Source organism: Urocitellus parryii, chromosome 7 (assembly GCF_045843805.1).
Source record: "Urocitellus parryii isolate mUroPar1 chromosome 7, mUroPar1.hap1, whole genome shotgun sequence".
In the NCBI taxonomy this organism is placed as follows: domain Eukaryota; kingdom Metazoa; phylum Chordata; class Mammalia; order Rodentia; family Sciuridae; genus Urocitellus; species Urocitellus parryii.
Genome location: NC_135537.1, coordinates 163,334,418 through 163,348,061, shown reverse-complemented (window position 1 = coordinate 163,348,061; position 13,644 = coordinate 163,334,418). Strand labels below are relative to the sequence as shown.

Here is a 13,644-nt window from a genome sequence, read left to right as displayed (position 1 = left end):
ACGGTCTCTATTAACAGATCACAGGGCATGTGGTCTGAGGCAATTTTTTCATTTCACCCCCTGGTAGGAAGATGCCTGCAGTACCAGCATCCCAGATCTGTAAGAGCCATTCTGCTTTATTTTCCCTGTCTGTCTAAACTTCCCCCCAGTTTTACCAACTCATCAGCAGAGCAGTACCATCTCTCATGGAGGTATGCATGTGCTGGTCAAGAGGGGGCAGATTCTCAACATCCACTCTCCCAGCTGTGGCTGACCTGTCTCCACCTTTCGATTTATGACTGGTCAAGCCTCTGGCACCTCAGTTGGCTTGTCCCAGTCCTCATCCTCTTCTTCTGAAGTGCTTAGTTCACAGGGGCCCCATTTAGGGGGGTCCCGGTCCTTTTGAGCAACCACTGGATAGCCTTACCTTTTAGTTTAGCAACATGGCAGGCTAGTTTCCAAAGTTCCATGAGCACTCCTCACACGAGCAAGTCATGGCTCTGTAGCCCCTGAGTTAATATGCTCATGCTCCATCTTTAATTTCTCATGCAATGACTTAACACGGGCCTGGACCTGAGCTCTGCCTCCCTTGCTGCCTGCACTGCCACGAGAAGGGGCCACCCTACAGCTGCTGCTGTCTTCCACAGGTCTTTCTTTTTAATTAGACCATGTTGAGTGCCCACCAGCAACGACACTCCTCCCAATCCTCGGGGGTCTTGAGGGCATCACCATAGTCAGGTGGCAGGTATCCATCATAGCCACCACTCCCAGAGAGCTGGAAGACCATCTTGAGAGCCTCCTTCCCCGTCATTCTTCATTTCCAACCACGATCATCTTGGCACTTACAGTGGTTTATTTTACCGCCTGGCTGGCTCACCCATTGTCACACCCACAGCCCACTGTGCCAGGGCAGTGGGGTAGGTTGCTAAAAGGCCAAAGAAAGTGCCCAGAGATAACATATGAGACAGAGGATTGATTGGGGAAGATGTGCAGGAGATCAGTGGCTGCTCCGAGCAGAGTGCAGTCGTGATAGGATGAACAGAGTAGCACCTCTGCCCCTCCAGGCGCGTTGCCAAGCCATGCATCCTTTCCCTCATGGCGTTCTGTCCAGTGGTGGCCAGCTGGACAAGTGACAAGTGTCATTTCCGCAGTGCCCTTGATCATCAAAGCTCAGTCCTTGTCCCTGATGCCCATCTAATAAGGAGGGTGAGGTTTTGAGAAAAGAGAAAAAAGAAGCTTTATTGCTTTGCTAACAAAGGAGCACACACAATGGACTCTTGTCCCAGAGGCTGTGACTTGACTGCCAAAGGGCACAGAAGGCTTTTAAAGAGGTAGTACTAAGGCCACACTCCAATGGTGCCTTGTCAGGAGTCACGGTTCGTTTGTAATATTGAGAGACAGCTGCTTATTAGATCCTCTGGTGCCAGCTTTAAAGTACAGATTCCTTCTTTTTCTGTGGTCAGTGAGCTGAAGGCCAGATAACTCAGCCTAGTATGAGAAGAAGGTTAATCTTGCTTCTGCCATTATCAGGGAGGGGGAGAGGGTGAAGAGGAATAAAAAAAAAATGTCAGTTTAAAAACAAACCTCCAGTGGCAGAGCAGCAAGGGTTATGGTCAAAGCATGAAGTGGACCCCTGTCACACCCTCAGTTCCATGCCAGATGCCACTGGGACAGGGTTTTATATATTGGGCTAGAGAAGCAATAGTGTCACCAACATTAGCTTGCTAAATTTGCTTATCTGATCAGCATCCCACGGAGTAACTGACATGGTGTACATGCAAGAAAGTAGCTTGCTACAGACAGCACTGACTTGCCCTACTTTGCAGTGTGCCTGGAGAACACCAGTGTCCTTAAGATAATATGTGTCTGGACATTCCAGCCAGGCTTACTGTCATTATTCCTTTATCTTGGACAGATCTTAGGAGCATTCAGGGTCTTTTCCTTTCATTTCCTTTCTTTCTTTCTTTTTTTACTGTACCCCTTTTCTTTAAGAGAGATACATGCCCCTCTTCAAGTTTATTCCTCTCTCATACTTTGCTTACATCTATAATGATCTCCCATAAGCTCTACATCAGTTCATTTCCTCTAGAGGCTAATGTTCACTAGGTATCCCCAAGTGTACATTAATTCTACTGTACTCCCTCCCCTTGCCTCATCTTTGAATTTTGGAAGTGGTCAAGTTTATAGACCACACTGTCAATTATCCATTTAACTTAACTCTTTCTAATGGACAAATCCACAGTCCGTTACCTATTTCTCATGCCTGGTACTGGATGGGGTAATGAGAAACAGATACCTGAACTCCATTCCTGGTCATAGAATGTTTACAGCCTGGAATGGATCGATGGAAGAGACAGTCCTCCTGGACAGATGTCAAGGTGGCTCAGGGAAGGTATAATAAAGGATTACGAGTTTCAGAGGTGCGAGAGGGTGCAGAAAGAGGCTCCTCAAAGAAGGGACCATCAACCAGGGCTTTGAAAATGAGAGTGTCCAGTTCACATAAACTTTGTCTGCCTGCCTGGTTGACTTCAGGCCCTTCAAAGGAGATGCTATCACCTAATTAAAGCTTACTACAAGGCGTGGGTTCCTGTAAGTGGAATAAATAAGGACGGTTAACACTAATGGGGGTTCATGAAAAGGTTACAAAAATGATACACTTCCTATAGTTTTGATTTCAATAAAGTCTTACTATACGATATTACCTTCATTCTGAAATAAAGTTTGAAGGAATATGTTTGCACAGAAGAGTGTGTGTGTGTGTGTGTGTGTGTGTGTGTGTGTGTGTGTCTGAGGGAAAGTTTCTCCAAGCATGATTTTTGCTTGATAAGGAGATAAGGAATAAGGAGGAGTATTTAGAGCCTGATAATCCAATGGCTAGCTTGGAACAGAGGATAAGTGTAGTGGCGGAAGGTGAAACTGCAAAGTAGGACCACATCTGATAGTGCTCTGCATGGTTACCCATGAGATTTTCATGTAAAATGGTTGCCATATGATACCTCTAGCCGTGTACAGAGGTTGGGGTGTGATAGGTCCCAGAAGTTGGTAGAGTTGGATGGAAGAGAAGGATACAAGGATGATCAATTAGGAGACTGGTGAGAAACAGCAAGAACTGAGATGGGTGAAGGTGAGTGGGGCAGAGCATGGGTGGATTTAGAAGCATAATTTAGGATGTGGAAGCTGATCAAAAGTAGAACAGTGGAGGAAAAAAAAGGAAGGAAACACTAAAGGGATCAAGCACTATATTAATCAGTGTTCATCAAAAAGGGTGAATCAATAGGCTCTATCTATCTATCTATCTCTAGATATAGAAAGAAATTTATTATGCAGAACTGGCTAATGTCATTATGGAGGCTAAAAAATCCCATAATGTACTATTGCAAGCTGGTGGTGTAGCTGTGTTCCAAGTCCGAAAGCCTGAGAACCAGGGGAACCAATGGAGTAAGCCTCAGATTTTGAAGGCATCAATGTCTGAAGGTAGGAGAAAATGAATTTCTACCTCAAGAAGATGGAGTAAGTTCATCTTTCAAATACTGTCTTATTCTTTGGGACCTCAATGAATTAGATGATGCCCAGTCACGTACGTGAAGGTGATGTTCAAATGTAATCCCTTCCAGAAACACCCTTGCAGGTACACACAGAAAGAATGTGTTACAAGCTATCAGGGCATGGCTTCGCTCAGTCAAGCTGACTTGTAAAACCAACCATCAGATACACCTCCTATGGGTTTGAAGTTTTTGGACCTTAGGGAAAAAAAAATGATGGATCTTCAGAGGAGAGGGAGAGAGCTTGGGAAGAATGACTGGCGTTGAAGGCAATGTTAGAGAATCATCTGAAATTAAGACGGTCATTAAGACTGTAGGAGTCAAAACCGTCAAATGGAAGATGGTGAAATACAGATGCACCTTTAGGGACCACTAAGATAAAAACAGAGCTCAGCAGAGGCTCTCCAAAGTCTCTGAAATGAGGCTCATCGCTGGTTTTTCCCGGTCTCTTAGGATAGAGGTGACATCTGGGTATAGCAGTAGGAGGATAAAATAGAGAAGCAGCTGAAGGGACACAGAAGTCAAAAGAAGTCAGAGTTTCATTGAGGGAGTGGTCAACAGCGTCCAGGTCAGGGAAGATGAGAATCTACTGGTGGATATAGCCACCAGTAGAACACTGGTGACTGGAAAGATATAGGGTCTGTGGGACTCTGGGGTCGAAGACATACTTTAGTAGGCCCCACCCTCCCCGCTTTTGGTGCCAGGGATTGAACCCAGGGGCACTTAACCACTAAGCCACATCCTTAGTCCTTTTTATTTATTTATTTTTTAAATTTTGAGACAGGGTCTCACTAAGTTGCTTAGGGCCTCCCTAAGTTGCTGAAGCGGGGTTTGAACTTGTGATCTTCCTGCCTCAGCTACGTGAGCTGCTGAGATCACAGGTGCACCCAGCCAAATTATCAATCTTGACAGGGAAATTATTGCAAAGGTTCACCACAACACATTCCCACTAAGCATGAAGCTTGCTTTCCTTCATGCTCTGCATACTACTAACAAGGTTTTAACCTCTGTTCTTTCCCCAGACCTGCAGTGCAGTCTACAAAAACAGGTCTTCACTCCTTCTCTGAGTTGTCCCTGAATCCAGCTTTCCCGGGAAGGCTCGCATCATTAAGTTACATTGTCCTGGACTGTTTCATGCTCTTCTCTTTTGTTCTAGACAGTAAAGTTAAAAACTCTGCATTTTTCTGACTTGGCTTGGTCCCTGATATCCCCCAAATTCCATTCCCATTGGAAGCCCAGGACTGAATGTAAGAGAAATAATGGAAGCTCTGAGAACTAGGGCAGTAGGACCTGAATCCAATTTTGAGTGTCTGTATCTGTTTTTGCTCAGGCCATCTGCTACAGTTTGGATTTTAAATCTCCCTCAGAAGACCATGTGTTAAAGGATTGGTCCTCATGGTGGCGCTATAGGAAGGTGATGAGACTTTAAAGAGGTGGGCCTCATGAGAGGTCCTAGGTCATTGGTGGATTCCCTAAAGGGGAATGAGGTGATCCGTTTTGATGTGCTCTGCCATGATGTGCCACCTTGTCACAAACCCAAAGAAATAGGGCCCATGGATTATGGACTGGTACTTCCAAACCTGTGAACCAAAATAAACATTTTCTTTTTATAAGTTGATTATCTCAGTTATTTTGTAATAGTAATGGAAAACTGGTTAATATACCATCTTACAACTGACCTGCCTTGTTTTCCACCTTCTCTCCTGATGGTCCTCTATTGAAAGCCCTGTTGAATAGAGCCTGGATCACCACCACGATTTCTTCCTCTAACTTTATGAAACAGCCTGAGAAATCCCTAAATCCTATTCTTATGAATAATGAGGCTGTTCCACCCCAGTGGGCTGGTATTGATATTGGGCAGCAATACTGCTTTTCTTATCCCCATCTGAGATCCCTTTTTGACATAAATCAAGTTTCTTGCTTCCTGGGAGCCCTGTGATACCACTCCTGTTGATCCTTACCATCTGTAGATATTAACATGTAATTCATCTGTGAGTAGCTCAATATGTTACTTTGTGTTTCCAAAAGAATATATTTTCCATTTTTTCATGGTGAATGACCACGAAATGCAGCAGGACCTGGCCATCATGGAAGATGATTTGGGGAAGGAGGCGGGATGACTTCTCATGACATTAAAGCCTTGTCACAGAGAGGGTGACATCAGCAGATTTGTCCTGACTCCTCTCTATGGTTAAGTACTACGAATGGTGAGTCTGCATATGATCTCTGACTTGGAAATAGCCTTGGCTTCCATAATAAATTGTATCCGTAAACCTCAAATGCAGTTTGCTCACATCTTAAGACCAGAAGCCTCAACCACAGCGTCTGCCACAATTACATGGGCGGATGTCAAACCTCTTTGGTTGTTAGGGATTAATTTGCTCATCATGTTTACTAAAGGGTCACTGGCCAGAGACAATATTATCACTATGTAAAGGGGAGAATTCCCAGTACACAGCAAATGGAACAGATAAAAAGCAATGGCCTCTAAGTATTCCAATGGAAGTGAATTGCAACCTGTGTCTTTTCTCAATAGATCTAAATATTCTCAGCCATCATTCCTTAACTACCATGTTGCTCTGTAGCAATCATGGCTAGTTCTACTCCACGTGTGGAAATAGTTGGGTTTTGTAAATTGTTTTCTCTACTTCTGAAGATACAAAGATGCTTATCTCTGGATCATTCTACTTTGACGGAGGTTGAAGCTATAGCAATGGTTATCCAGATCTTCATGGACATATTTTCTAGTCTGTAGCACACTATCCCTTTCCTATTCTTCAAAAAGTTCCATTGTCTGGGCTTTTCTCTTATAAGTCCTGAGACAGAGAGAACAAGGGGAGAAGAACAGGTGGTTAATAGAGAAAAACAAATGAATCCAACCATATGTTTTATGTTATTTGATCTCATCTCACTTGATACTAATTTTAAGCCAACATACCTATCCCACATCCCTCTTACGGAGGGATCATTTTACAGGTAGAGAATCAAGCAGGAGGGGAAGAGTATTGTGGATTTTTAACATGGGGGAGGGTACCCGTACCTCCAATGCATTTGATTTTGAAGACCACACATTTGCTCCAAAGCTTCAATCCTTTATAAAAGCACATAACCCAAGAAAATGCACATTATTATTTTTTACAACCACAACTTGCTTCTGACCCATTAAAGATGCTACTTGGCTTGGTTGTTAACCCTACTCACTAAGCTTGGTCCCAAATGACATGTGGCTGGTTCCAAAAATAAATACACCCTTAGAAGATGGAGATTTGCATTTCATGAGGATAACCAAGAGAATGTGACCCAGAATGCATAGGCACATTTGAAGAATGGGTGATCCGAATGATGGCTACCCAAGAAGCATGTAGCTTCTAAAAGGAATATGTCCTTCATATTTGGAGCACTGGTTAAACATAAAGTTCTTACAGTTCATAGCTCCATCTGGAAGAATATAAGGCAAGAACATGTTGCCAAAACATAATGATGGTCATGAAATGTCACCTAAACCTGTGAAAATAGGGTGGCTTTGCAGGATCACATCTTTTGGTTAACTAGCCTCAGGAGTTTCTATATTAGATTAACCAGAAGTTTCCTTTAAAAAAAAAACTTATTGAAGGTATGGTGCATTTCTTGCTTAGCAAACTTCTGTTAGAATAGAAATGCCTCTTGGTTCTTTCATAGTGAAGAACAGACTTGTTATTTCTTGGCTCTTTCTAATTTAGGATGATATTTCATCTAGTAGTGATTGAGTTCCACTGATCTCAACCAATTTCCACATTATTGCATCTCATAGTGAGAAGATTAGAATGGACGGATAATACAAAGTGGTGGAGACATCATAGCCTTTGGAATTAGATCTGCATTTGAATCCTGGCTCTCCCATGCAGGAGTTCTAGAAAGTTGGGCACCCCATCAGAGGCAGCCCTGCAAATTCTTGCCAAATTTTGTGAGGACTGAAAGAAATAATGTGTATGAGGTTCCTGAACATAGTGGGTACTCAGCAAGCAGAAGCCACCGCCAATGAGAGTCTCTCTGTGTGTAGGCACATCGTATGGTGCTACCTACATAGTAGGTGGTCCTAAAATGTTAGTTCTCTTGATATTTTTGTAAGGATTGTAGTAGAAATGGAGCCTGGAAAACTCCTGCAGCCCTATAGGAAGAAGGTAGAGTTGTCTCCCTCTGCCTGGATGGAATGGCCAAGAGACACTGAGTTGGATGGCCTTGTGAGTCTTTTCTGTTCGGAGCCTCCAGGATTCCCTACTAAACAGCCTTGTTATCAGAGGATTCCTTAGGTGGCCCCTCTCCCCCAGAGTCCTAACTGAATATGAGCTGGATAAGGCACAAACCCTTCCTTGTTTAGGAGGGAGAGATACTGAAGTGCCCCCAACACTGGAGGACAGGGTGCGGCGGTCACTCTAACTTAATGCCCTTAATGAATAAGTGCTGCTGTTGGCAAAGTTGGTTACTTTGAAGTTAAACCATGAAGCTCTTACTTAACTAACTAGCATGATTGGTGAGGAGTCCTGACTTAGCAAGAAGCCAGAGTAAAACATTTTATGAGGTCAAGGACTCATGCAGAATGGCTAAATAACAAATGGAAAAATTGGTAAAGAAGGAAAAAGGAGGGTAATGCTTTATGTGGTCACCACACCCACTACTGACAGTATATAAAGCCCTGGAGAGGACCAGGAGTCACACCAGAGAAAAGCAATCAGGTTTTGAAACTGACTTTCAGAGCTCTGCTCCCTCCCAGCACCATGCCTTACAACTGCTGCCTGTCCAACGTGAGCTGCCGCAGCAGCTGCTCCTCCCGGCCCTGCGTGCCCCACAGCTGCCATGGCTGCACCCTGCCCGGGGCCTGCAACATCCCCGCCAACGTGGGCAACTGCAACTGGTTCTGTGAGGGCTCCTTCAACGGCAGCGAGAAGGAGACCATGCAGTTCCTGAACGACCGGCTGGCCAGCTACCTGGAGAAGGTGCGCCAGCTGGAGAGGGAGAACGCGGAGCTGGAGGCCCGCATCCAGGAGCGGAACCAGCAGCAGGAGCCCTTGGTGTGCTCCAGCTACCAGTCCTACTTCCGGACCATCGAGGAGCTCCAGCAGAAGGTGAGGGGGTGGTCACTGCAATGCTAACTTGATGAACTTTATCCAAATTTTCCATATCTGCTTCCAAGGGACTCTAAGGATGTTTGCAGCTATTGTTGACAGTGATGGAGATACAGAATCCACTGGCTTAGATAGGACACCAAATAGCCTTATCCATTTTGGAATCACTATGAATGGGACTAGGTTAAGGCATTGGCTACAAATTAGTCACAGACGTCTTACATTGTTTTTTTCTTTAACCTAAAACCCAAATATCTGCTTTTTTTTTTAGTTCTATTATGACATTTAATCTGCTTGTCAGAGAATTATAGTGTGAATTATAATGTCTACCTGAATCAGTACTTTGAGCTAGTGGTTTCCTGAATGAGTCCTCAAAGACTGTATTAAGAGTGTCTTTGGTAAAGCAAGAGAGCCATAGACTACAGAAGCCTCGCTAGTATATGGAGACACACACACCACTCTCTAGAGCAGGCATGTATACCGGTGACAATGCAGTGTCATAAATGCAGAAGTGGGTGCAAGTAAAGAGAGGACATGGAGGTAGGACTTAGAGAACTCCCCAGAGGAACCAATATCTGAGTGGGGTTAGAAGGATGAGTAGGCGTTTATACTTGATTGCATAAAAATTTGGTTCTTGGAAGGGCTTTTCCATCCATCTTGCATAGTGCTGGCCAAGTGAATGTCAAAGGAGGGTCATGCAATATGAATATCATTGTTTATTTACCCACAGTTGGTACGTGTCAGGCACAGTGCTTGGGTGGGGGATAAATGACTATGACAGCATCTTTTTTCAGGAGCTCAGGGCTAATAAGGGAGAGCAGTATAGAAACAAATGACCATAAAAGGCTCTAAGGAGTGAGTGCCACTGTAGAAGACACATGCAGGAAGGGGCCACCTGGGGACGCCAGAGAGGGAAGGGGTTTTGCCAGATAGAAGAGGCATCTAAGGGCATTTAAGGTAGAGAAAGAAGCTTCATGCAAAGCATGATCAAGCCCACAAGAGGAGAGTGGAGAGAAGTAGTAGGGGATGGAACAAGGTGGTGTGAGGATAGTATACCCAGTTGTCTTGGTTGCCTGGGACTTGTCTGGTTTTAACATTTCAGGAAATTTCTCCGTCCTAAGCAAACTTGGATGGTTGGTTGCCCTACCTGAGCCTTGGCTACCTACTTATCTCAGTTCCTATAGGAAATCAGACATAGACCAAGAAGAGTAGAATTCATGACATTTCACCTTGACTGTTCTAATTTTGAAATGATCAGTTCTATGAATAAATCCTTCTAGCATCACCAAACTGAAAATCTGAAAGGACATCAAGCTATCAGGAAGGACTGTGGATGAAAGAAATTGCTTTTTGCTTTAAGTAACAAGACATTCCTTTCTTAGCATAACTCATTTCACAATTAATCCCATCCCCAGATCCTGTGCAGCAAGTCTGAGAACTCCAAGCTGGTGATGCACATTGACAACGCCAAGCTGGCTGCCGATGACTTCAGGACCAAGTAAGGCTCAGTGATGACCCTGGCCGTGTAGTGACAGGCAGGCAGAATTACAAAGTGATGAGCAACCTGTCCTGGGAATGTTCCAGCAGAAGCTTCTAGATGATGCTGGGAGGGCTCGTGCACTGAGCTAGAGTTAGGTTAAAAGCCAAAGTCTCTTCACCAAGTGCTAAGATTGTGTGCTTTACGGTTAGTTAATGATAGATGCACCCCCACACAGGCAATCCCACTAGCGCCTCTTTGGTGGGTCTCACTGAGGAAGTAGGTCTCCTTACCCAGCACAGTGGTGCTTTTCCTTTTGGAAAACTTTTTAAAAATTCAAAATATTTCAAGATATCCTGAATTTGACTAGGTCAACCCAGTAAAGCTTAAGAAAGAGAATCTTCTTCCTTGACCTTGGGCTGTGTGCGCAGGTTCGATACGGAGAGGTCCCTGCGGCAGCTGGTGGAATCCGACATCAACGGCCTGCGCAGGATCCTGGATGAGCTGACCCTGTGCAAGTCTGACCTGGAGGCCCAGGTGGAGTCCCTGAAGGAGGAGCTTCTGAGCCTCAAGCAGAACCATGAACAGGTAAGAAAGTCCCAGCCCCCAACATCACAATACTGAGATACACAATACTCATGACACCCCTGAGAAGGGTAAGGATAGTTTTCTGGTGGCTCAAAACATACTTGGGGGATTATTGTGGAATGAGTCACATGTTGACCTCTTTCATATAAAGGAATGTGGTCAGCTCATCACTGGGGGCCAGATGAGTGGCCAAAAGCCCACACAATGATCTTTAAAATACTTGCTACTGTTTGATAAGATTTATTATCTTCCAAATAGGTACTAAATTAATATGAAGACTTGGAAGGAGATAGCACACTTTCTAATCCTCTGTGTCACCTAGATAACTGGAATCCAAGCTGGATAAATGGATGGATAGATGGATGGAAGAATGGATAGAACGATGGGAGAAATGAAGGAACTTGGTGGTTGACTGAGATCTCATGGCTGAATGCAATATTAGGAAATCAGATGCATGTCTCGAACATTCTGTTTTCATGAGAAAACAGAATGTTCTACATTCTACAGCCTTATAGAAGACAGTACATGAAAATAGAAGACAGGAAGTGGATAGGAGATAAACCTGGTTTCTCTACATTTAAGTAGCAAAACCAATTGTCACGCCAGGCTGCTCACAGAGCAAAGGGAAAATCAGAAGGAAATGAAAAAATTCTGGAGTCATAAGAAATATTAGCAATAATTTAATCAACCAGTCTCCTGATCTAGATGAGGAAAGAGACTATGAGAGGAGGCTGGTTACATAGGTTTTACATCAACTAGATTTTAACTTGCACTTCCTAATTTCACGTCCCACCACACTGGACACACTTACACACATTATTTTGTGAGTTTAATCTTTCCTCTCTTCCCATCAGGAAGTCAACACCCTGCGCTGCCAGCTTGGAGACCGCCTCAACGTGGAGGTGGACGCTGCCCCCACCGTGGACCTGAACCAAGTGCTCAATGAGACCAGGTGTCAGTACGAGGCCCTGGTGGAGACCAACCGCAGGGAAGTGGAGGAGTGGTTCACCACCCAGGTGGGCATCCGAGCACCTGACCACTCAGGATTCAAGACCCCTGGGCCCTTAGGGCAGGGTCTGATCCTGTCTCCTCCCCTTGGGTGTTTCAGACGGAGGAGCTGAACAAGCAGGTGGTGTCCAGCTCAGAGCAGCTTCAGTCCTACCAGGCGGAGATCATCGAGCTGAGACGCACGGTCAACGCCCTGGAGATCGAGCTGCAGGCCCAGCACAACCTGGTGTGTATTGTTCAGACCTGCTGCTGAGCAGCGTGAAGTCGGGGGGTGGGGGCAGACTCACCTGTGGGCGTCAGCCCTGGAAGCTGGTGACTTCTTTGGAAGCGGTTTTGAAGGAGCAGCTCCTGACACTCCCTTTGTTCTCTCCCCCACCACAGAGGAACTCTCTGGAAAACACACTGACAGAGAGTGAGGCCCGCTACAGCTCCCAGCTGTCCCAGGTGCAGGGCATGATCACCAACGTGGAGTCCCAGCTGGCTGAGATCCGGGCTGACCTGGAGCGTCAGAACCAGGAGTACCAGGTGCTGCTGGACATCCGGGCCCGGCTGGAGTGTGAGATCAACACGTACCGGGGCCTGCTGGAGAGCGAGGACTGCAAGTGAGTACCTGGAAGGCACAATTCTACTCAAGGATAAAACAGGACTCCGAGGACCAAGTTTCAGTGTATCTGTAGAAGCCAGGGTTTTACCTCCAGCTGTGGGAAAGTCAGGGTATTTATTACTAGCATCACCTGGACTGAAATGATTTTCTGTTAAAAAAAAATAGTTATGAGATGAGTATTTTCTCCACTGGTGAAAATCATCCTTTGGCTTCTGCTGGGTAAATAATGCTTTACATCTTCAGGGATGGCTTGTTGTGTCAAAAAAGAAAGCCTTGCTTAGCAATCACCCATCTTTCTGACTTAACCAAAACATTCAAATCCATTGCTTTCCTGGTTCTTGTTAGAACCCTTTGGAGCAGGCAGAGGGCATCATTTACAACCATCCCATAATAAACATTTGAGTGTCAGAAGGGAAGATGACTCAGTAACTCAGAAGACACACCACTGTCAACTAACACAGTGTTTATATAACCACAATATATATTTTTGAGGGGAGGATTTTTTTACACTTGTCCCATTTTGTAGACGGGAGGCTAAGGATCACAGGGATGCAGTGACTTTCCCTTGTCTCCAGGGCTATGGAGCGAAGGCTGGGATTCTACCTCAAGTGTTCTGTGCTCTTTTTTGCCACGGTCTCTGTAATCTGTAGAAGGAGTGATCTAAACCAGGCTTGGCTTCCTAAGACATTGGGGAGTGGATTCTACTTGTTCTTATGTCTCTTTGGGGTTTGATCCCCCTCTCTTTTTAAAATGACTCTTCTCCTGCTGACGACCTAATGATTCTGTGTCCCAGGCTGCCCTGCAACCCCTGTGCCACCACCAATGCCTGTGGCAAGCCCATTGGACCCTGTGCCACCAATCCTTGCATTTCACGCTCCCGTTGCGGGCCCTGCTAGATATACCCAGGGGCCAAAAGGAGGATTGCATGAAGACAGAAAGACCATCGGTGGACCACCTCAGCCTCTCTGACCCCATGCCCAGCATCGCCATGAATCATGGCCTGGAAGGAGAACAAATGCCCAGCGCTGTGACCGGGTTCTCAACCTGAGCTCCCCCTGGGACCTCTTCTCCCAGGGCCTCTCTCTCCATGTTCTGATGGTTTGAGAGTTTGGAGCTGTGAAGGGGCCACAGGAGGTGTATTGTGGATCTCTCTGAGGCTTCTGCTCTTCCTGGAGTTTCCCAAATCTCCTAATAAACTTTCCTGCTGCATATACAATTCTCAGGTGTATTCATCCTTTTCAGTGTGTCCACTCTGTACGTGCTTCTTGTAAAGCCTCTTGAAAGCAGAAGAGGGCCTTATAGATTCACCCTGTCCTAAAAGGCCTTCATCATGATTCATGAACA

The 13,644-nt window shown here is 45.2% G+C and overlaps 1 protein-coding gene across 1 annotated transcript; it reads left to right on the top strand.

Annotated features, from left to right (window-relative positions):
* The first annotated feature begins 8,275 nt into the window (after positions 1-8,275).
* Positions 8,276-13,196, top strand: LOC113181398 (keratin, type I cuticular Ha3-I). Its single transcript, XM_026386939.2, has 7 exons — positions 8,276-8,623; positions 10,039-10,121; positions 10,532-10,688; positions 11,543-11,704; positions 11,797-11,922; positions 12,078-12,298; positions 13,094-13,196. Exons 1-7 carry the CDS (start codon positions 8,276-8,278, stop codon positions 13,194-13,196), a joined length of 1,200 nt encoding a protein of 399 aa, XP_026242724.2.
* Positions 13,197-13,644: the final 448 nt, after the last annotated feature.

Bases quoted from the DNA above. Each gene is read 5' to 3' on its own strand.
- LOC113181398 (XM_026386939.2), top strand. From the start codon at position 8,276: ATGCCTTACAACTGCTGCCTGTCCAACGTGAGCTGCCGCAGCAGCTGC. The intron at 10,689-11,542 runs GTAAGAAAGTCC...TCTTCCCATCAG, and splicing joins TCAAGCAGAACCATGAACAG to GAAGTCAACACCCTGCGCTG. The intron at 11,705-11,796 runs GTGGGCATCCGA...TGGGTGTTTCAG, and splicing joins AGGAGTGGTTCACCACCCAG to ACGGAGGAGCTGAACAAGCA.